The 22876-nt window shown below is 44.6% G+C and overlaps 1 protein-coding gene across 1 annotated transcript in view; it reads left to right on the top strand.

Moving 5' to 3' along the window:
* sympk (symplekin) overlaps nt 1-22876 on the top strand; it is a 51232-nt gene that overhangs the window by 2275 nt on the left and 26081 nt on the right. Inside the window, exons 2-12 of the mRNA XM_043680682.1 lie at nt 717-782; nt 3684-3737; nt 3932-4005; nt 5526-5652; nt 7049-7298; nt 10229-10399; nt 13009-13248; nt 14618-14769; nt 16135-16285; nt 20513-20723; nt 21851-21998. Of these exons, the coding sequence (XP_043536617.1) occupies nt 717-782; nt 3684-3737; nt 3932-4005; nt 5526-5652; nt 7049-7298; nt 10229-10399; nt 13009-13248; nt 14618-14769; nt 16135-16285; nt 20513-20723; nt 21851-21998 (1644 nt within the window). The remainder of the gene's footprint in view (nt 1-716; nt 783-3683; nt 3738-3931; nt 4006-5525; nt 5653-7048; nt 7299-10228; nt 10400-13008; nt 13249-14617; nt 14770-16134; nt 16286-20512; nt 20724-21850; nt 21999-22876) is intronic.

Genomic DNA, 22876 nt, shown 5'->3' with positions numbered 1-22876 from the left:
AGGGATGCGAGAGGAGTATGGTGATGGGGAGGGGAATGTGAGGGATGGGTGAAGCGCTGATTGGTGGCAGGTGGGTTAGAGCTCAGGAGAATGGAGAGATTGGGCTAGGGGTCCAGGGAATGGGGGAGGAGGCTAAAGAAAAGTTGGGGTTTGGGTGGAGGAGGATGGTTAGGGCAAAGAGGGGAGCGGGGTATGTCCATTTCAGAAGAGGCGATGGGTGCTGTTTGGAAAAACAGTTCCATGGTGAAAATCTCAGATTACTGAGCTGGTGTAAGTTGCAGAGGTAGGGAGAAGTGAGGCCATGGATTTGGAAACAAGGATCAGGATTTTAAAATCAAGATGTACCTTGACCATTGTAGATCAGTGGGCACAGGGTGATGAGGAATGGGATATACCAAGGGAAATTCTATCAACCTTATTTCCTCAGCGAGATCAGCCCAATTTTATCAAGTCAAAAGGAGAGTAGGGCTTTTGTTGTGTAGTGGTAGTGTCCCTACCTCTGGTCCAAAGCTCAGGTTCAAGTCCTCCAGTTCCAGAGGTCTGTCATAACATGAATGAATAGGTTGATTAAAAATATCTATAAAGTCAAAGGACATAAAGCCAAGTTTATATAACTGACCATTATAATGATGTATGTTATTACGATTAAGCTTATAAGATGGCGGCACATCTACTGAAGACCGAGTGCAGAGTAATTGATTCATTTTGTCTTGTAGGTGGTGGATCTGTTGAATCAAGCTGCACTGATTGTCACTGACAACAAGATCAGTGTTCTCAAACAGGTCAGTCATGTAGGAATAAACCCTAAAAGTGAAATACTGCGCATGCTGGAAATCTAAAATAAAAACAGTGCACAGGAGAAACTCCAGAGGGCTGGCAGCTTTGTGAAGAAAGAAACAGTTCATGTTTTGAGTCCAGTATGCCTCTTCTTTAGAACCCAGTAACATGGGGAAAGTGTGTGGAGCCTGTGGCTGTTTTTAATTTTAGTCTGCACAAGTGGAGTACCTCAAATCCTGCTACCCAAAAGCTGGCTAGCTTGTTCGACAATATTCCAATTTAACTCAGTAAAATTTAAAAATAACGTACCTGGACAATTTATCTTATTATTCATTCATGGGATATGGGCTAGGCCAACGTTTATTGCCCTGAAGAGGGTGGTGGTGAGCTGCCTTTTTGAACTGTTGTCACTCTTGGGCTGTAGCAACACTCACAGCGCTGTTTGGAAGAGAATTCCAGAGCATCAGTTACGTGCTGCATTGGCACGTGTGGCGGGGGGCAGGTTACCAGCTTTGCGTGCAGGTTTGTGATGCAAGTGACTTGTACTGCCTGTGGCCTAATCCAAAATTCCAGCAAGGTCTTAGTTCCAAGGGTACGTGTATTAGTGTAACGTCTGTAGCCTTGCTTGTGGTTAGTTTGTCGATGTACTCTGTGGCAGTGGTTCCCAAACATTGTTTTCTCCACTTAGGGCAAAAGACTCCAAAGGACCACCCAACAGTCCTGACCCACCCTGTTTCCCTTGCCACCGCAAGAAATGCTAAATCGCATTCATGGGGATAATGGTTGCTGCATTTGACGAGAGACTATTTAAGTGATGCCTGAATTCAAGCTGGAGAGCTTTAATCTCATGCCAGCCTCCACATTCAGTCAATTTCTCCTTGTTTTAACTTGTGCATCGACAGTCTGATCACACCCGTTGTCTGTTTATAACGGTGAAATAAATCTTGCTTAAGATAGTACATTACATGTGTATGTGGGAGGCAGTCTGGTTGTGCGCCAAGCGAGTGGTGGGAAAAGGTTTGCTCTCTCATGCTGCCATGGCTGTTTTGTTCCAAGCCAGTGGTTCCCGTTTTGTCCCAGCACATGGGCCATCTTGAGGACCCTTGCAGACTAAACAGCAAATCAATATCAGATGAGTGTGAGAGTAGTCTTTATTCTGGCCTGTTGCTTTCAAATCACTTCCCAATGCTCTTGTTTAGCGTAAACAATATCCTTTAAACAAATGGATTCATTACAGGTTGGCAGATTCTCAGTTATTAATTATTTTGCCCCTCATTGTAAAGTGTGTACAATGTAGAAACAAGTCATTCACCCACCTCTGGTTCATGCGCAGATGTCCTCATTCAGCCCTTTCTCGTGACCTGTCAGCACATTCTGCTATTCCTTTCTTCCTCATGCATTTATCCAACTTCCTCATGTTCTTCCTCTCAGTTGTGGTAGCAGGTTCTGCTCTGAGTAAAGTCCTAATTAGATTTTTCAATGGACAGTGAATGGTTGGTGTCAACCAATATTGATTATTACTGTGCATCCTCGCCTCAAGTATTTTTTAATGCATCTGCATATGCACGTTATAAAGCATACTTTTAAAATTAAAGAAAGTACCTTATTTAGATTTCTTCTGTTCACCGTTTTAATTGTTTTCGCTTTTATCACTCTGTATTTCAATTTGTTTCAGCGATTTCACTGCTCCACCACATGTTCCTCCTGATTGTCCTCATCACAGCCTTCTCAATGACTATTTTCTTGTTATAGTTGTTGGTTTTGGTATTCCCCCAGCTACTTCACCTCAGCAAATTTGTTTGTAAACTTAGAAACTAGGTCAGCTTCTTGAGCTTTTCTCAGCCTCCTGAGTTTTGTTTTTCAGGGAAGCACACTAGGCCAACCAGCCTTGCCTCCTAGGTCGAACATCTCCAGACCTGGTGTCATTCTTGAGAATCTTTCCATTTTCCCCATACTCTACTGTATCCATTTCCAAATTCTGAAGTCTAGTACAGGTTCACGCTCCTCAATCTGTGATAGGTTGAATAGCTCCATTGTGGATAGCGGCTGTCAGATAAGTGTTCCAATTATTTCGTGGTGTAGCGATTGTGATCCTAGGGGTGGCACGGTGGCTCAGTGGTTAGCACTGCTGCCTCACAGCACCAGGGTCCCAGGTTTGATTCCAGCCTCGGGCAACTGTCTGTGATGAGTTTGCACATTCTCCCCGTGTCTGCGTGGGCTTCCCCCAGGTGCTCTGGTTTTCCCTCATAGTCCAAAGATGTGCAGGTCAGGTGAATTGGCCATGCTAAATTGCCCGTAGTGTTAGATGCATTAGTAGGAGGGAAGTGGGTCTGGGTGGGTTACTCTTCGGAGTGTTGGTTGGGCCGAAGGGCCTGTTTCCACACTGTAGGGAATCGAATCTAATCTATCGAACCTAGAAGGCCTAGGTTCAAGTCGTGTGTCTGAACAGTTTGATTAAAAATATCTACCTGTGCTCTGATAGAGTTCTTAAGTCACAGTGGTGATGTCCCTACTTGTGAACCAGGAGGCCACATTCAAGTCCCACCTGTTGCAGAAGTGTGTAACAACTTGTCTAAACGGTTTGATTAGAAAATAGGTTTAAACTAAAGGTGTTGCAGTGGTTGTGTCCCTAACTCTAAGCTAGAAGGTTGAAGTTCCTGCTCCAGAAGTGTATCTGAATTGGTTGATTTAAAAAAAAATCCACCTGTCCTCTAATTGGGTTCTTGCCTCACAGTGTTAGTGTCCCTACCTCTGGGCCAGGAGGCTCAGATTCAAGTTCCCATCTGTATCAGAAGTGTGTAATAACATGACTGAACAGGTTGACTAGAAAGTAGCTGCCTGTCCTCCATTAAATGTGTAGAAAGATATATTGTGGCTTTCATTGGAGCCTTTATTTCTTCCCTCAGGTTCAGGAGCTAATTTTGAATAAGGATCCGACGCTTCTTGACAACTTTCTGGATGTGAGTAAACAGAACCTTTTCGAGCTTTAAGAGGAGCTGGTGGTGTAGGCTGTCTTTTTGTTTGGAGGTAGGGGTGGTGGGGTTAATGCTGTGCTTTGTGCTCGGGGGTGGAAAGCAACACTAGGTGCCATTGATTTCTGGTTGTACAGACAAGATCACTTGCAGGAAACTGACAAAAATCTTATTCTTTGCAGGAAATCATTGCATTTCAGTCAGATAAATCCATCGATGTTCGTAAATTTGTCATTGGATTCATGGAGGAGGCATGGTTAGTATTTTTTTCACTTCCTTTTTCTGCTAAAACGTGGTTACTTCAAAGTACAACGGGATCATGATCAGATGGGCCAATGGGCTGAGGAGTGGCATATGGGGTTTAATTTAGATAAATGTGAGCCGCTGTATTTTGGAAAGGCAAATCAGGGCAGGACTAATTACACTTAATGGTAAGATCCTGGGGAGTGTTGCTCAACAAAGAGATCTTGGAGTGCAGATTCATAGTTCATTGAAAGTGGAGTCCCAAGTAAACAGGATAGTAAACACAACATCCTTCCTGTAGGAGGGAGACCAGATTTGCACACTGTATTACAAAAGTGGCCGAACCGATGTCTTGTACTGCCACAACATGACTGCCTAGCTCCTGTACTCAATTCACTGACCAATAAAGGAAAGCATACCAAATGCCGCCTTTAGAATATAGAAAAGTACAGCAGAGTACAGGCCCTTCTGCCCACGATGTTGTGCTGAGGATTAATCCTGATCTAAAATAAAATAACCTAACCTATACACCCCTCAATTCACTGCTGTCCATGTGTAAGCCACTACTGACCATGCACGTGGACTGCAGTGAATTGAGGGGAGCTTAGGTTAGGTTATTTTATTTTAGATTAAGATTAATCCTCAGCACAACATAGTGGGCAGAAGGGCCTGTACTCTGCTGTACTTTTCTATATTCTAAAGAAGGCATTTGGTATGCTTTCCTTCATTGGTCAGTGAATTGAGTACAGGAGGTTGGTGGTCATGTTGTGGCTGTAAGGACATTGGTTAGGCCACTTTTGTAATACTGTCTGCAATTCTGATCTCCTACAGGAAAGATGTTGTGAAACTTGAAAGGGTTCATGAAAGATTTGCAAGGGCATTGGCAGGACTGGAGGGTTTGAGCTACAGGGAGAGGCTGAATAGGCTGGGGCTATTTTACCTGGAACGTTGGAGAGTGAGGGGTGATCTTATAGAGGTTTATAAAATCATGAAGGGCATGGATAGGGTAAATAGACAAGGTCTTTTCCCTGGGGTGGGGGAGTCGAGAATTAAAAGACATAGGTTTCAGGTGAGAGGGGAAAGATATAAAAGAGACCTAAGGGGCAGCTTTTTCACGCAGAGGGTGGTGGGTGTATGGAATGAGCTGCCAGAGGAGGTGGTGAAGGCTGGTACAATAACAGCATTTAAAAGGCATTTGGTTGGGTGTATGAATAGGAAAGGGTTTAGAGGGATATGGGCCAAATGCTGGCCAATGGGACTACATTAATTTAGGATATCTGGTTGGCATGGACAAGTTGGACTGAAGGGTTTGGTTCCATGCTGTACAACTCTGACTCTACATTGGACTGTTCCAAAACACGTTTCTGTTGATCCTTAATTGGATTCTCTTTAAGTTAACTTTCTTTATTCTTTATTTTAAGTTAATAATGTTTTAAGTAAATGCACAGCAACCGTATAAATCTTTGATTGTCATGTATATTCAAAATAAAGTACAAGAAATCTTTCAATTCAATTAATTATTTTCCATTCTAGTAAGCGGGATAATGAGCTGCTGCCTAAGCTAATTGCAAACCTCAACATGCTGCTAAAGGATGAGAATGTCAACGTAGTGAAGAAGGTTATATTGACCATGACACAGTTATACAAGGTGGCTCTCCAGGTAAGTTTGCATGCACATCCTGAATATAACAGCGTGTCATGTTTGACATCAGAGGTGGTTCTGTTTGTGCAGTTGTCACCTGGTGAAAGGGAACGCAAGTACTTGGTGGGATATTGAGCAGTTCAGAGGGACAAAGACATATTTGATGCTTGTCTACAAATTGTCACAACTCACTCTTGCCCTGTTGTTCCCAGAGGCATCACCAAAAGGTTCTAAAAGGAATGTGCAAACTATCTGATTTTCAGACCCAGTTTGATAGAAAACACAGACGAGGTTTCTGTACATGCCAAATTGCGAACTACTACAGGTCTTTAGATTCTAGCTACAGGTCAACAATTAAACCAAATTGTTAAACTTTACACGTTTTAATTCTCAACCCTATATAAACCCACCCAGCCACAGATGAATGTAAACGGGATGGCCAAAGAAGGTGCAGTCAACACAATCAAAGTGAGGACTGCAGATGCTGGAGATCCCCGAGTCGAAAAGTGTGGCACTGGAAAAGCACAGCCGTTCAGGCAGCATCCGAGGTTCAGGAGAGTCGACGTTTTGAGCATAAACTTGAAATTCCTGACAAAGGGTTTATACTCGAAACGTCGACGCTCCTGCTCCTCGGATGCTGCCTGACCGGCTGTGCTTTTACAGCAACACACTTTTCGACGGTCGAACAGAATCGGGATCGACTTGTGAATTTTTCCAACATGTATCAATGGGAGGCAGAAAGAGTGGGAAGAGATTCCTGGTCTGCCTCAGATGGAAGGAATACCTCTACCACAAATATCCATGGCTCCAGACTACAACATGCATGATTAAGCACATATTGCTATTGCTCTGAGTGAACTGTAACACACCACTAACATTCCCTCAGCTGTGCTGAAGTTCCACACATGCTGGTTTGTGTTCGGGCACACTAACTTCCGGTTTCGGAAAGCCATGAATTTGGAAATTGCTGTTGCACACTGACCTTGGAGGTCTGTGTGGCAGCAAAAAGAATATGACGGAGCATAACATGCCATCTGTGCTTTTTTCTCTTCTACTTAAAACATAGAACAGTACTGCTCAGGAACATGTCCCTCGGCCTCCCTTATCCTATGGAGGTCTTAACAGCACAGTGGCTCAGTGGTTAGCATTGCTGTCTCTCAGCCTCAGGAACCCGGGTTCGACTCCAACCTCCAGCAACTGTCTGTGTGGAGTTTGCACATTCTCCCTGGGTCTGCGTGGGTTTCATCTGGGTGCTCTGGTTTCCCATTAGCCATGGGAAATGCAGGATTACAGGGATAAGATAGGGGGCGTGGGTCACAGGTGGGATGCTCTTTGGAGGGCCGGTGTGGACTCGATGGGCTGAATGGCCAACTTTCAGTCTAGGGATTCTATGATTGTTCTTTTCTTTCCTCAGTGGATGGTGAAGTCCAAGGTTATCAATGAAGTCAAGGAGGCGTGCTGGGACATGGTTAGTAACATGCAGGATGATATTGTCTTGATGCTGGACTCTGACAACGATGGAATCCGCACTCACGCCATCAAGTTCATCGAAAGTTTGATTATCACGCTGTCGCCTCGCACCCCGGATTCAGATGTCCCCAAACGGCAGGAGAATGATATCAGCTTGGACCGCATCGTGAAGGATCACTCTTACATCAATGCCAGTGGGTATCGTGCGCTTGTAACTGGTTAGCAGAAATTCAAAGGATAAAGACAATGGCCAGTCCATCTACCTTCAAAGATGCATGGGCAATTAGTTGGGTGGACATGAAGCAAGGTCCAATGGGTTCAGCCCTAGAATCTGCCCATGTCTGTTCAGTTTATCATGTAACCAGGTTATAGTCCAACAGGTTTATTTGAAATCACAAGCTTTTGGAGCACTCAAAGGTTTGTGGTTTCAAATAAACCTGTTGGACAATAACCTGGTGTTGTGTGACTTTGTCCACCTCCACAATTACATGGTTGAGATTGGGCGCGAGCTTGGCTTTGTTTACATGGTCTTGTGTTGGAATGCCAGATAATGATGCTGATTGCCGGGGGAGTCTTGTTTGGATTCTGTAGTATGTGCGGCCACCAGTCCATTCCAGCCTCCTCGAATCCCTTTCTAAGCTAGCTCTCATCGGTATAACCTTCTCCTGAATTCAAGGCTTTCCAGACCATGGGTCACAGCTCTGTGTAGTTGAAATTCTGAGGTCATGGGCTCCAAGGCAGCAGTGGATGCTGTGGAGCTGGGATTGTGCATGATCAGCTTTGAGGCTGTTCCCAGTCAACCAGTGGGCACTGCCCTAAGGCAGTGATTCTCAAGTGTGTTTTGGCCACAGCCCTCCCGCCCCCCCAGGAGCTCTTCTCAGGTTCCAGAGCCCCCCCCCCCCTTCCAAACAGGGACGACACAAACATCTAGACAGAAAATCATTCATTATTGAACACCAAGAAAACTTGAACATTCTGACACACTGTACAAAACTTAAAAAAAAAGATTGTATGACATTAAACATCCATCAGGACTAACACGGTCCTTGAGCTCGGTGCTTTTCTGTATGTTTCATTGGGCTCCATATTGAGAATGGCTGCCCTAAGGGGCTCCAGCTTGTCCTTAAATGTATCTGCATATTAACTTGAAAGATTCCCCTGTAGTAGAGACTTCTGTATTTTCATCATTCAGTTTTTTAGAATTCCTTTTTCCATCTTTTGAGGTCTGCTGCAGAAATAAAAATTTTTTTTTTGCAAAGCAAAAACCAGCTGTTTAAAAATTTCCCAGTGCGCACCACCAGAAGAGATTTACTGGGATGCTAACTGAAGGAATTGAATTTATAATTTTATGAATTTATAAATTTAAATTTATAAGGATTTAAAGATTTATAAGGAGAGACTGGATCTTTTATCCCTGGAGTGTAGGAGACTGAAGGGTGACCTTATTGAGGTTTATAAAATCCTGAGAGGCATAGATAAGGTACGGAAGCCAACATCCTTTTTCCAAGGGAAGGGGAGTGTAACACTTGAGGTTTAAGGTGAGAGGGGAGAGATACAAAAGGATCCAGAGGGGCAATTTCTTTTCACACAGAAGGTGGTGAGTATTTGCAATGGGCTGCCAGAGGTAGTGTTGGAGGTAAGTACAATTTTGCCGTTTAAGAAACATTTGGGTAGCTACGTGGATGGGTCAGGTGTGGAGGAATATGGGCCAAACACAGGAAAATGGATTAATTGTGAAAACTGGGCGGCATGGACACGTTAGGCTGAGGGGCCTGTTTCCATGCTGTAAATCTCTATGACGTTATGACACACTACTCAGTAAGTGAAGGCTACCAGTTTGAAATCACAGCAAGTGTATGGGGCATTAAAATAGGTTCACTCTCAGAAGAAAGCTGAGGAAACACTGGCCAATGTGTTCCTCCAGCTTGTCCTTAAATGTATCTGCATATTAACTTGAAAGATTCCCCTGTAGTAGAGACTTCTGTATTTTCATCATTCAGTTTTTTAGAATTCCTTTTTTGATTTGTTGACCATTGTGTTACCTTGATTGCTTCAGGTTATCCTCTCAAAACATTTAACAGTTTTAAAAGCCTTTGGGCCTTTTCCTTTCCAGAGAGAAGTGGTCCAGTCTGTTCATCCTTTGCTATGGGTATAAATTTGCATTTCTTTGTGATCCTTGTAAATCTTAGCATCCTCTTCAGTACCTCAAAATCCTTTAATAATAAGGTAACCACAAGGGGGCATAGTACTGCTAATGTGGGCTAACCCAAGGTTTGATCTGTGTTTAGCATAAGTACTCTACTTAATCTTGTTCCTCTGGAAATTAATCCTTGTTCCTTGGTTTGTTTTTGTTGTGGTCTTATTAAGCTCTGTCACAATTTTTAATGAGTTGACTGCTTAACTCCTTTCATTGCTACACTCCATTTTCGATTGTTTATTCAAAGTGAACTCCTTATTTTTCTGAACAAAATGTAATGTGTGCCAGTGGCCTATTAATTGAATAAAATCTGCAGCTTGGAAGGAGGCCATTTGGACCATCGTGCCCTTGCTGGCTCTTTGGAAGAGCTGTTTACTTCGTTCCATTCCCTTGACGTTTTCTCTTCAGGTCGCTTTGATTCTCTTTCCAAACTTGGTAACGAATCTGCCTCATCCAGTTTTTAAGCATTGCAGTTCATAGCCTACTGCTGAGGGGGTAACAACCTGTCATCTTGCTGCCAAAAACAACACATATGTGAACACACAGACACTCACTACCCACTAAGTACTCACTATTCTCTCTCGCGCACGCATGTTCTTTCATTTTTGTTCTTGCTCTCTTTCACATTCATGCACTCACCTACTCACCCACCACTACAACTCTTTTTTTATTGCTTGAATTTGTGCCCTTTGTTTGTCAGTCCCACTGTCTGGAACATTCTTGGGTGTGAATGGAATGCTCTATTTTAAGGAACTAACACTGTGGTGGGAATGAGGAGACACGACACCACTTACAGAGGAGGAATGCGACGCAATTACTGACTCTGCTCCTCATTTAATCACCATTACCCTTACATTAATGAGTTGCAAATTTGTAAACAGAAGGATGGTCATATTTCTGATTACTTTTTATACACACCTGTTCCAGGCAGTCTTCAGCAAGAAGGTAAAATGGCACTGGATCAACTCCTGAAGTTCATGGTGCATCCCGCCATTTCCAGCATCAACCTGACTGTTGCGTTGGGCTCCTTGGCAACCATCGCCAGGCAACGCCCTATGTACATGTCTGAGGTCATCCAGGCCTACGAGACCCTTCACGGTAAGGATGTTAACGGAAAGAAAGACGTTTATTACTGTGGGGTCTTTCGTGATTTTGCGACATTTCAAAGAGCTTTACAACCACTGGAGTAATTTCAAAGTGTAGTCACTGCTGTAGTGTAGGCAACCAATTCGTACACAGCAAGCTCCCACAGATAACAGTGTGATGACTAGATCTTGATAAGTGATAAATATCAATCATGTAAAAATAAATTTTAGGGGATAAGTATGGGTCTGAACAAGAGGGAGGTCTCCCCTGTGTTTGTTCAAATTGAGTCCCGAGTCCTTTACTGCTCCGCTAACCGAGCTATCAGGTTTAACGACCCATTGGAAAGAAGGCACCTCCAAATGTGCAAACAATGCTTCAGTCTTGCAGTGGAGTGCCCACTGAGATTGAGGTGCAGTTTGAACCATTTGACTTATGACTGAAGTGAGCTAATTGGCCTATAACTGATTTTGAGTTGAAAATACTTGGTTTATTTCAGAAATCCAGGAAGAATCCAGGCTTAAGCATATTCATAGGTTTTCTTTTGGAAGTCAACAGCTTTGTCAAAATGCCTGTTTCTTAATTTCACTCGTGTCCATTGCCAAGTAGTATTTCTTCCTGTATTTGCACCTCTTGTGAATCGCTAGTTGGGGATATTTGACTTTTCTTGCGTCTCAGTCCTTGAAGCTGGTTCTGAAGTTGGCAGAATGTGTTTGATTCAAACCTGATGCCCGCTGGGCTCCAGGAGTCTCACGCAGAGCAAAGTCATCCTTTCGGCAGGAGAGTGGAGGGGCCTTCACGGAATCAGCATTGCATGGCTGGCTTCATAGATGGGTTCCTGTCAAGGTTACTCTGTGGTCGAGAGAAAATGCATGAGTGGTGAGGTGAGGTGAGCTCGACTCCCCTCATACACTCCCTGTCTTTTCTCCTATCCCTTCTCCTCTGCTGTAATGCTGTCACCCTCCTCCAACTCTCGCTCAGTGCTCCACTCTGCTGCTGAAGGGACTGATAGGGTAGAGGTTGTTTCTGCTAGCTGAGAAAGAGGGGAACTGTCCCAGTTTGAGTGGCTGATCATTTGGGATTGAAAGTGAGGAGAAAGCTTTTCATTCAGACCATTGTGGAATTCTCTGCCCCAGGGGTTTATGGATGCTCTATCATTGTTCACATTTAAGGCTGGGTAAAGGCAGATATTTGGTCTCTTGTGCAAAGTGAAGCCCAAGATGAGAATTGATCATTTTGAGTGACAGAGCAAGCTTGGGGTGGGGGTGTGTGTGTGTGTTGTAGGGGGTTGTATATTTTGCGCCGACTCGCCTCTATCTGTTTGAGGTTCCATATTACAATTGCTTTGCTTTTCCTCTCATGAAAGCCCCATCTCCTCAAAAGCATTGTATCAGAGCTCCTCTTCCAGATCCCATTCCCCCACCCCTTGCCAGCTGATGCCTCCTGATCTACCTCACCCCTGTCCACTCAGGGGCTGCTGTTGCCTAGGAGCAGCTGCTCTCTAACTCTTCCCAGGGCTATCTCCATGCTAAGTTCTCCTTGGGCGCATCCACCTTCGGGCCTCTGCCAGGGGTTGATGTTGTGGTGAGGAGCAGGCTCTCCCATCTTACGTCAGCTCTGATGAAGAGTCATCAAGACGCGAAGCATTCATTTGGTTTCTCTCCAGGGATGCTGCCTGACCCACTGTGATCACCAGCGTTTTTTTGTTTTCACTTCCATCTCATTTATATGTGAATGGTAAAGACCCTGTTTTCTTAAGCAGGATTATGGAAAAAATATTGTTTATGTTTAAGCACTGTCACATCGTGTTACACAATAGTATAATTTATTTGGGGGTGTCTGATTAATCCACTTGTAAAGATTAATCCACTTCAGCCAGAATGGATTAAAATCACTGGCCGAGAAGATCAGGAAATTTAAAAATAAGAAAAATCGTTCATGGGATGTTGGTGTCATTGTCCAGGCCAGGGTTTGTTGCCCATCTCTATTTGCCCAGAAGGTAATTTGAGTGAACCACATTGCTGTGGGTCTGGAATCACATGTAGGCCAGACCAGGTAAGGTTGGAAACAAAAAGACAACAGATGCTGAAATCCAAAATACACAGGCAGGAGGCTGGAAGAACACAGCAAGGCAGGCAGCATCAGGAGGGACAGGCAGGAGGCTGGGAGAACACAGCAAGCCAGGCAGCATCAGGAGGTGAAGAAGGATTATACCCAAAACGTTGACTTCTCCACCTCCTGTTGCTGCCTGGCTTGTTGTGTTCTTCCAGCCTCCTGCCTGTCTAGACCAGGTAAGGATGGCACTTCCCTAAAGGACACTGGTGAACCAGGTGGGCTTATCCTGATAATTGGCAGTGGATTCATGGTCATTGTTAAACTGTCAATTCCAGGTATTCATTGAATTCAAATTCCGTGGCAGGATTTGAACCCAGGTCCCCTGAACATTACCTTGGTCTCTGGATTAATAGTTCAGTGATTATGCCACAAGGCTATCACTTTCCTAGTTGCAGAAGGCTCGTCCAGTGAGCTGTGCTCTTCTGGTTTGTGAAGAAGTGCTAGGTCCCTCGTTTGTCTGAGTGGCCATCCTCTTTTTTTTTTGTTTCATGCCCTGTTCTTGATTTCAGCGAACCTGCCTCCGACCCTGGCCAAGTCGCAGGTCAGCAGTGTGCGGAAGAACTTGAAGCTGCACTTGCTGAGCGTGCTGAAGCACCCGTCCTCTGTGGAATTCCATGCCCAGATCACCACGCTGCTCCTGGACCTGGGCACGCAGCAGCAGGAGATTGCCCGGAACATGCCCAACCTGAAGGACATGAGGAAACGGCGGGGAGAGGACACTGATCAGGGCTTGAAGAAAATCAAAATAGGTAAGAGGGCTGTTTTGACCATGAAAATGATCCATCCTGGCAAACATATCTCCGTTATGGATTGGTAGAGCATTGGTGTACTACTATGTTGTCATCAGATTTTGAGTTGGAAAAATTCCAAAATCCAATTGGTATCTGCTGCCTTGATTCTTTGAGGATTTTATAGAGTGATTTTCTTCTCTGCATTTTCCTACCCTGGAGATCAGAGCTTAATTTTGGGGCTCCTGGAATAAAGAGTGGAGGATCCCACAGCATTGGACATCTGTCAGCTCTGCAGAAATTCAGAGATGTGTTAGGTTTTAAGCAAGTGGGTGGAAAAAGAAGAAAAGAGAAATTTAATGATAAGGTTGAAGATAGGAGGATGACAAAACAAAAAGTTGGTGCTATAGAGTCAAAAGGCATGATAATGGGTCAAGTGAAGAAATGATAGGTGGGTTCAGAGACGGTAAAAACAATGACTGCAGATGCTGGAAACCAGATTCTGGATCAGTGGTGCTGGAAGAGCACAGCAGTTCAGGCAGCATCCAAGGAGCAGTGAAATCGACTTTTCGGGCAAAAGCCCTTCATCAGGAATAAAGGCAGAGAGCCTGAAGCATGGAGAGATAAGCTAAAGGAGGGTGGGGGTGGGGAGAAAGTAGCATAGAGTACAATTGGTGAGAGTGTTCCAAGGCAGAAGATGAGGCGTTCTTCCTCCAGGCGTCTGGTGGTGAGGGAGCGGCGGTGAAGGAGGCCCAGGACCTCCATGTCCTCGGCAGAATGGGAGGGTGTGTTGAAATCTTGGGCCACGGGGCGGTGTGGTTGATTTGGTGCGGGTGTCCCGGAGATGTTCCCTAAAGCGCTCTGCTAGGAGGAGACCGCATCTGGAGCAACGGATACAATAAATGACATTAGTGGATGTGCAGGTAAAACTTTGGATGTGGAAGGCTCCTTTAGGGCCTTGGGTAGAGGTGAGGGAGGAGGTGTGGGCGCAGGTTTTACAGTTCCTGCGGTGGCAGGGGAAGGTGTTAGGATGGGAGGGTGGGTCGTAGGGGGGGCGTGGACCTGACCAGGTAGTCACGGAGGGAAGGGTCCAGAGGAGGTGTGAATGGCAAAATAATGAACTGCTGTCTGAAAGCAAAGTCATGGGAAGCGAAATGTAGGCTGAGATAATTACTGAAAATTGTTGTGAATGCCTAATAGAAAGGCCTGGCGCAGTTCCTCAATTGTGAAGCACATCTGTTTGGGTTCTGGGCTCAAGTCTTGAGTGGGACTTGAATTCTCAACCTGCAAGGTGGAAAGTGCTAATCGCTGAGCCATGGCTGACTGTAATTTTGTTTTGGGTGGCTGGTTAAGTGCTGCTGCTGTTGACCAATGTCTGTTTTGCTGACAGAGCCGTTAGGTGAGGATGATGAAGACAAGGACCTTGAACAAGCGGCAGCTTCCACTTCTAAACCATCATCATCCCAGAGTACACAGTCCGCCATTGATGTCACAGCTCAGTTTCTAATGCCGCTACTTTCACCAGAGAATGTAGCGAATCTGGTAAGTTTTGAATAGCTGTACCAAACCTTTGAGACGATTTGTAGATCAGGTTGAGGTTTTGGCTGGAGGTTTGCTTGCTGAGCTGGAAGGTTCATTTCCAGATGTTTCGTCACCCTACTAGGTAACATCTTCAGTGGGCCTCAGGTGAAGCACCGCTGAAAATTCCTGCTTTCTATTTATATGTTTGGGTTTCTTTGGGTGGTGATGCCATTTCCTATGGTGAAGTCACTTCCTGCCCCTTTTCTCAGGGAGTGGTAGATGGAGTCTAACTTGATGTGTTTGTAGATAGAGTTCAGGCTGGAATGCTATGCTTCTAGGAATTCTCGTGTGTCTTTGTTTGGCCTGTCCTAAGATGGATGTGTTGTCCCAATTGAAGTGGTGTCCTTCCTTATCTGTATGTAAGGATACAAACGCTGTTTGAGCAGGATTGTTTGGTTCAGTGGAGCTTTCCACAAGAGAGCCTGCTGTCTGAGAGAAACCTTCTCTTTTCCTTTCAGAAGAATCTCTGTTGGAAAGGATGACCTATTTTAAGCACCTTGTGCAAATTATTCATATTGTAGCTATAAGATAACATATAAGATCTGAAGCTCATGCTTTTCAGCATCTTTAAGATTAAGATTGATAGATTTCGAGACGTTTATGACACCTAAGGAGATGGGACAGCGCAGGAAGATGGTGTTAAGGCAGAAGGTCAATGGTTTTAATAGAACAGCAGGCCTGAAGGGCCAAATTCCCTATGTTTCGATATTCTGCTCTGAAGTTGAGTGCTGTTGAGCTATGACAGAGCTCCGATTTGAATGGATCACGAGTACAGAAAGGCAGCAAAGAGAGGGAAGACGTTTAACCTAGAAGAAGCAGGTGGTGAGACTTTAGGAAAGCATGGACTCACTTGAGTGAGTCCGAGAATAAGCACCTACAAAGGGAACCTCTGAAAAATTGGGTCTTTTCATTAAAGCAGACAAATTGAAGAGTGATCTTGGAGATGTTTTATAGATTAGCAAGAATGGCACCAAATGGAACAGTTCCTATAATTGTGTTTAAAATGAGGTAGAAGAGGAAAGAAATTAAAACAGAATCCCGGCAAGTCTTTTTCCAAAGATGGTGTGATGCTGTGAAATGTGCCATTGGAGTTAGTGGTCCAAACAGAGAGGTTTCTTTCTGTGTTCAAGGGGCGGTATATATCCAGGTTGTTGGAGAAAGTGCTTTGCATGAATATTGGGTTACTCGTACGCAGAGACTGGTTGACCCGTTGCTGTTGTAATTTCTGTGTTGTCCTTGAGGGGCAGCAGGTGCTTGGTCTATTTTATTGATGATTATGTTCAGCGCTAGGCCCCACAAAGAGCTTACCTTCTTTGCATGTTTCAGGTTTTGATCAGCATGGTGTACCTTCCAGATGTGATGCCAGCCTCCTTCCAGGCCACCTACACACCGGTTGAATCAGCAGGGACAGATGCCCAGATAAAACACTTAGCCCGGCTCATGGCCACGCAGATGACGTCAGCAGGTCTCGGGCCAGGTAACGTGGAAAAACAGAGGCCTCTCAGATGGATGGGAATGAGTATCTGATTGTAGATTTTATTTTGTCTGATGTTACCTGTTTCCCATGAGAATCTGGGTTTCTATGGTATCACCATCTGTACTGGACAGAGACGAGAGAGAACTGAAACTCGTATTCTCTGAAATCAGTGTGTCTTTCTTAACGTGAGTTATGGTCAATTTTAATAACCAGCAATGACCTTCGATTCTTTAAATAAGATTGATTGTTTGGGCGTACACTGAAAACCTAATGCTCAGTCACTTATTACTCTCTCACTCAAATACAGTTAGAGGATACTGCCATTTTATATGTTTTGTTTTATCCCTTCATGGGATGAAGGTGTCACTGGCTAGGCCAATATTTTTTGTCCATCCCGACTTGCCCAGAGGGCAGTTAAGAATCAGTGACAGCACTGGTCTGAAGTCACATGTAGACCAGATAGGTAAGGATGGCAGTTTCCTTCCCTCAAGGACATCAGCAAATCAGATGTTTTTTTTCTGACAATTGGCAATGATTTTATGGTCTTTGGAACTCTTAATTCCAGATATTTATTGAATTTAATTCACTGTTCTGGGGATTTGAACCCTGGGACCCCAGAACATGACCTGGGTCCATGGATTAACAGTCCAGCGATAATGCCATGAGGCCATTGCCTTCCCAACTGATGTACAAAGTAATAGTTCGTAAATCATGTGACTTTGGCAGACGTTGGAAAAGAAGCAGACTCTGTGAAGAAGGCCTGACGAGGAGTCCAGGACGATTCAATAGCCAGTGTCCTAATGAGGAGTATTCCTTTGAAGAGAGAGTTTTTCAGGAAGTCATGAAGTTAGTTGCTTTAAGCTTTGGTATCAGGAGGTCAGTTTTCTTGACTAATGACTTGAATTGTACAGACTTGGAGTCCTTCAGATGTAGTAAGCTTCAGCTTTCAAGCTTTGGTGGTGTTCCCTTGCTGCCAGTATCTCGTCATTTGCAAACTGATTGATCTCCTCTTGGCTGCTTGGGGTCATCTGTTATTTGTGATCAGTTTCAGCCAGGTGACCACCTGACCTATACTTCTCTGATCCACCTGGAATGGTTTGAGGTTCTACACAAGGGGGATAGGTAGTGCATATCCACACTCTATTTATAGAGTCATAGAGCTGTACAGCATGGAAACAGACCCTTCGGTCCAAACCGTCCATGCCGAGCAGATATCCCAACCCAATCTAGTCCCACCTGCCAGCACCCGGCCCATATCCCTCCAAACCCTTCCTATTCATATACCCATCCAAATGCCTCTTAAATGTTGCAATTGTACCAGCCTCCACCATTTCCTCTGGCAGCTCATTCCATACACGTACCACCCTCTGTGTGAAAAAGTTGCCTCTCAGGTCTCTTTTATATCTTTTCCCTCTCACCCTAAACCTATGCCCTCTAGTTTTGGATTCCCCCACCCTGAGGAAGAGATCTTGTCTATTTACCCTATCCATGCTCCTCATAATTTTATAAACCTCTATAAGGTCACCCCTCAGCCTCCGACGCTCCAGGGAAAACAGCCCCAGCCCGTTCAGCCTCTCCCTGTAGCTCAAATTCTCCAACCCTGGCATCATCCTTGTAAATCTTTTCTGAGCCCTTTCAAGTTTCACAACATCTTTCTGTTTCTGCATAACTTTCATTATCTGGGCCTGTGGCGGAAGGAGGCTTGGTTGTGAAGTACAGAAGAGAATGGATTTTGTTTGGCTGGGAGATGCATGTGGGGCTCTGACAAAGGAGTGGGGAAGTGGAGCTGTCTGCATTATCCCTTCGGGAACAGGTGTGGGCGTAACATGCCAAGTCAAAGTGTGGCGCTGGAAAAGCACAGCAAGTCAAGCACCAACCGAGGAGCAGGCGAATCAAGGTTTCGGATACCAAGTGACCACATCGTATGCTGTAGCCGTTCTGTCTCTCTCTATAAATGTCAAGCTTGCAGGCAGCTGGTCCAGCAGTCTGTCGATTTTTGAGTTTTGGATAATTCCACAAACATTGACAATTCCACAAATGAGTTTTTGGTCCTTCAATTCAAGTGAGCTGCCTGTGATTATTCACCTGGAAACTTCAGATATATCTGAATCTTTGTAGAAATTGCAAAAGTCACTGTACCCTCAGCAGCCATGTTTTAGTCCAACTGCAAGAGAAAAAGAATTTCCGAAAATTCAGTAGAGTCATGGAGTAGTACAGCTCGGAAACTGGCCCTATGGTCCAATTTGTCCATAAAATAATCTAGTCTCATATACCAGCATTTGCCCTGTATTCCTCCCAACCTTTCCTATTCATGTACCCACCCAGATTCCTTTTAAATATTGTAATTGTACCGGCATCAACCACTTTCTTTGGCAGCTCATTCCAGACTTGCCCCATCCTCTGTGTGAAAACATTGACCCTTAGGTCCCTTTTATATCTTCCCCCTCTAACCCTAAACCTATGCCCTCTAGTTTTGGACTCCCCCACCCCAGGGAAGAGACCCTGGCTATTTACCCTATCCATGTCCCTCATGATTTTATAAACCGTTATAAGGTCACCCCTCAGCCTCCGACTCTCCTGGAAAAACAGCCCCAACCTATTCAGCCTCTCCCTATAGCTCACATCTTCCAACTCTGGCAACACCCTTGTAAATCTTTTCTGCACCTTTTTAAGTTTAACAACATCTTTTCTATAGCAGGGAAACCAAAATTGTACGCAGTGGCCCAACCAATGTCCTGTACAGCTGCAACAAGACCTTCCAATTCCTATAGACCTGGGTACAGTTCGTGTTTAATGTTGTGACTGTGAGATACTTTACTGTGCACGATACCATCTATAACAGATGTTTTGATTGACAGGAATCTGTGACGTGTATCTGCATTCAAGATAAATAAAACTCCCCTGAGCAACTGGGCAGTGCTCTCATGATCTAAAAAGCATGTCCTCCCAGTAATGCTGTCCACTAATAGTTCTTTATCACTTGAGAGAGACCACAGCACGTTTCATTATGACTCAGTGCAGCCATCACTGAAAGGGACTTGTATGTTAATAACCGATCGAGACTCGAAGCTAGTTTTGTGATTTCAGTCAAAATTCTCTTTAGTTGCATTCCCACTACACATGGACACTGAGACAAGCAAAAGTAAGGGAGTGCCATTTGTTTATTTGTTCCATGCTCACAACTTCGTTTGATATGATTTGAAGGTGCCGTTGTTGGACTGGGGTGTACAAAGTTAAAAATCACAATACATCAAGTTATAGTCCAACAGGTTTATTTGGAAGCACTAGCTTTCGGAGTGCTGCTCCATCATCAATGCAGCGCTCTGAAAGCTAGTGCTTCCAAGTAAACCTGTTGGACTATAACCTGGTGTTTTGTGATTTTTAACTTTGTTTGCAATTGCTTCATTCTGGCTGTCACTGGGTTCAGGTACTTACAGTATCCCAGACAGAATGTACTTATCTTCTGTAACTCCAGTCACTGCTGTGGCCTTCAAGTGGTGCACAATGAGCCTGCTACTATCCTGTCAGTAGGTAATACTGGAACATGGGCAGAGAGATGGCCATGGCCATGAACACTAAAGTGTCACTCAGAGATCATTCCTTTTAAATGTTGTAATTATATCTGTCTCTCACACTTCCTCTGACAGCTCATTCCATACACACACCACCCTCTGCATGAAAGAGTTGCCCCTCGGGTCCTTTTTTAAAACAATTGGAGCGAAGATGGAAATTTTCAGATGCTTGGTCAAGAGGTCATCAAGGGCGTCAAAAAGAAAGACTTGCATTTGTGTCGAACCTTTCATGACCTCTGTATGTTCTAAAATGCTTTACAGTTAATTACAGGGAGTGTGGCACCCAATTTATACATGGCAAGATTTCACTAATGTATTTGAAAACGTCAGCTAATCTGCTTTTAGCATGTTTGGTTTTGGAGGTAAATATTGTCTCTAAAACCTGGGTGAATCCCCAGCTCTTCGAAATAATGTCATGGAGTTTTTAACATTTGTCTGAGGGTACAACCAGAGCCTGTTTGATGTCTCCCATGTATGGCGATACCTCTAACCTTGTAACACTCTTTCAGTATTTCACAGGCTGCGTTTTGTGCAGTAGTCTCAGCAAAGGCATTCCTGATGGTGCTGATTATGGAGGGAAAATGGCTGTCCCTTGAGGTGGATTTGTGTTTGAGGGGCAGGCACCCCTGTCATTATCTGCCTGCTTTTCCCTCAGGTGTTGACCAGATGAAGCTCCAATCTGATGAGGACCTGAAGCAAGGGAAAGATGTGAAAAGTGAGGGGCTAGTTATCAAGCGGCGTTACTCCATGATGCGGCACGGCCAAGCCATCTCTGTTGTCGGAGCACCCTTTACTCAGCCCACCAAAGAGGAGGAGATGCAAGCAAAGCGGCGAGTGGAACCCATTTTGCAGTCTAGTCAGTCAAGGTAGGTGGTCACTTCGGAAAATGGACGCTCGGGTGGCTGTGTTGCTCAGGTGCCTAGGCTGTGAATAGAATGTCCCCAACCAACAGGCTCAACAAATGCCTGCATTACTATAGCATCCTCTTTAATGTAGAAGAATATGCAAAGGCTGTTTTGAGGAGCATCAATAAAGGCCCTCTGACACTCTGCCATGTAGTGAAAAATGGATGTGTGACCAAAGGCTTGCTCCAAAAAATATACTGTAAGGAGCATCTTTGAGGGGAGATGGGGTTTTAAAAAGAGTTTAACTGGAAGCTAGGGGAGGCAACGGCCTTGTGGTGTCATCGCTAGACTGTTAATCCAGAGACCCAGGTAACATTCTGGGGGCTCAGGTTCAAATCCCGCCATGGCAGATGGTGGAATTTGAATTCAATAAATATCTGGAATTAAGGGTGTAACAAAGACCATGAATCCATTGTTGATTGTTCACTAATGTCCTTTAGGGAAGCAAACTGCCATCCTTAACTGGTCTGGACTACATGTGACTCCAGACCCACAATTGTGTGGTTGACTCTCAAATGCCCTCTAGACAAAAAGGGTTGGGCAATAAATGCTGGTCCAGCCAGCGACGCCCTCATCCTGCGAATGAATTTAAAATAAAAGCTGAAGGTACTCCTGCCAAAGGATGGATGTAAGGAATTGAGAACAGCACAAGGATTGCTGAGGGCTCTGATGCAGAGTCATCTAGATCGAAACATTAGCTTACTCCCTGTCCGTGGAAACTGTCTGACCCAGCATTTTCTGTTTTCAGATTGTTGAGGGGTGTTCAATTGATGATATGATTAGTGGGATGAGATCAAAGAGGGCTCTTGGGCATCGGGTACACTATCCAGGTGTATTCAACAACTAGCCCACTGAACATTGGTGGCATTGTCAGGGCATGCACTTTTCCCCCACTTATGAGTCCCTGAGACATGTAGGCCTGACAGAGATCTGCTAACTGAACAGAGTAACAGCGATGTTCTTCCGAACCCAAGATCCCTAACTGGAGCTGAGGCTTCTGTAACCTTTTGGCATGTTTTCAAACCTTCCCTTGCCCGGGTACTGGTTAGGTCTTTTCCAGTAGCTGATAGGTTATTTGTTGTTTGCAGGCCGGGGCAGAGTGGGCGGAAGAAGGTTTTCCGCCTGGGAGACGTTGTCCAGCAGCTGCCTGCGGATAAGATCGACAAGCTGAAGCTCGGAGCCGTGCAACGCATCCTTAAAGCGGAGAAAGCAGTCGCGCGAGGTGGAGCTGGAGCGGTATTGTGTGCTTTTTCCTGTCACATTTGTGGCCATGGACCTTCTGCGTTTGTGTGTGGGGACGTAACGGAGAGTCGGAGTTGCTCCTTAAGCCTGCTGCACCAGTCAATAAACTCGCTGAATTTCTACATCAAATCCACTTTCCTGCCCTCTCCCCATAGTGTCTAAAAATCTATCTGTCCCAATATTGTATTTTATCCAGCGACTGAGCATCTTTATCTTTGTCGGGTGACAATATCAAAGATATGCAACTTTTTCAACAAAGAAATCTCTTCTCGGTTCAGCCCAAAATAGTTGACATCATTATCCTGAGACATTGCACTAGCTGTGTCAAACAGGCTGTCTGAACTCACCCTATTAAACCTTCTCAGAAGTGTACACATTTCTGAGATCATTTTTCATTTAATCTAATTACCTGGAGTTTACACCCACCTACTCAGTCTCCCTTTGTAGCATCCTTAGGTCAGGGATGGGTCCAGCGAACCTTTGCTGTGCTTCCCTTAGGCAAGAATATCCTTCCATTGATATGGAGCCCAAAACTGCACAATCCTCTCAAAATGTAGTCTTATAATCCTGATTACAATATAATTGCATCAAGCCTTCCTTAATCTTATACTTTCTACTCCTTTTCATAAAGGATGCAATACTATTTGGATTCCTAATTGCTTACTGTACATATAACCCTTGTATGTCTCATGCTATAGCTATCCTCTCCTGTTTAATCCAAGGTTTTTTAATAAGGTTAGGTTTGGGTTGAGTTGGACGGGGCAGTTGGGTTTGGGTTGAGTTGGGTGGGGGCAGTTGAGTTTGGGTTGGGTTGGGTGGGGGGGTTGGGGTTGGGTTGGGTGGGGGAGGTTGGGTTGGACAAGGGCGGTTGT

This window comes from Chiloscyllium plagiosum, chromosome 41, assembly GCF_004010195.1.
Source record: "Chiloscyllium plagiosum isolate BGI_BamShark_2017 chromosome 41, ASM401019v2, whole genome shotgun sequence".
Classification (NCBI taxonomy): domain Eukaryota; kingdom Metazoa; phylum Chordata; class Chondrichthyes; order Orectolobiformes; family Hemiscylliidae; genus Chiloscyllium; species Chiloscyllium plagiosum.
This window is presented reverse-complemented; position numbering and strand designations above follow the sequence as displayed.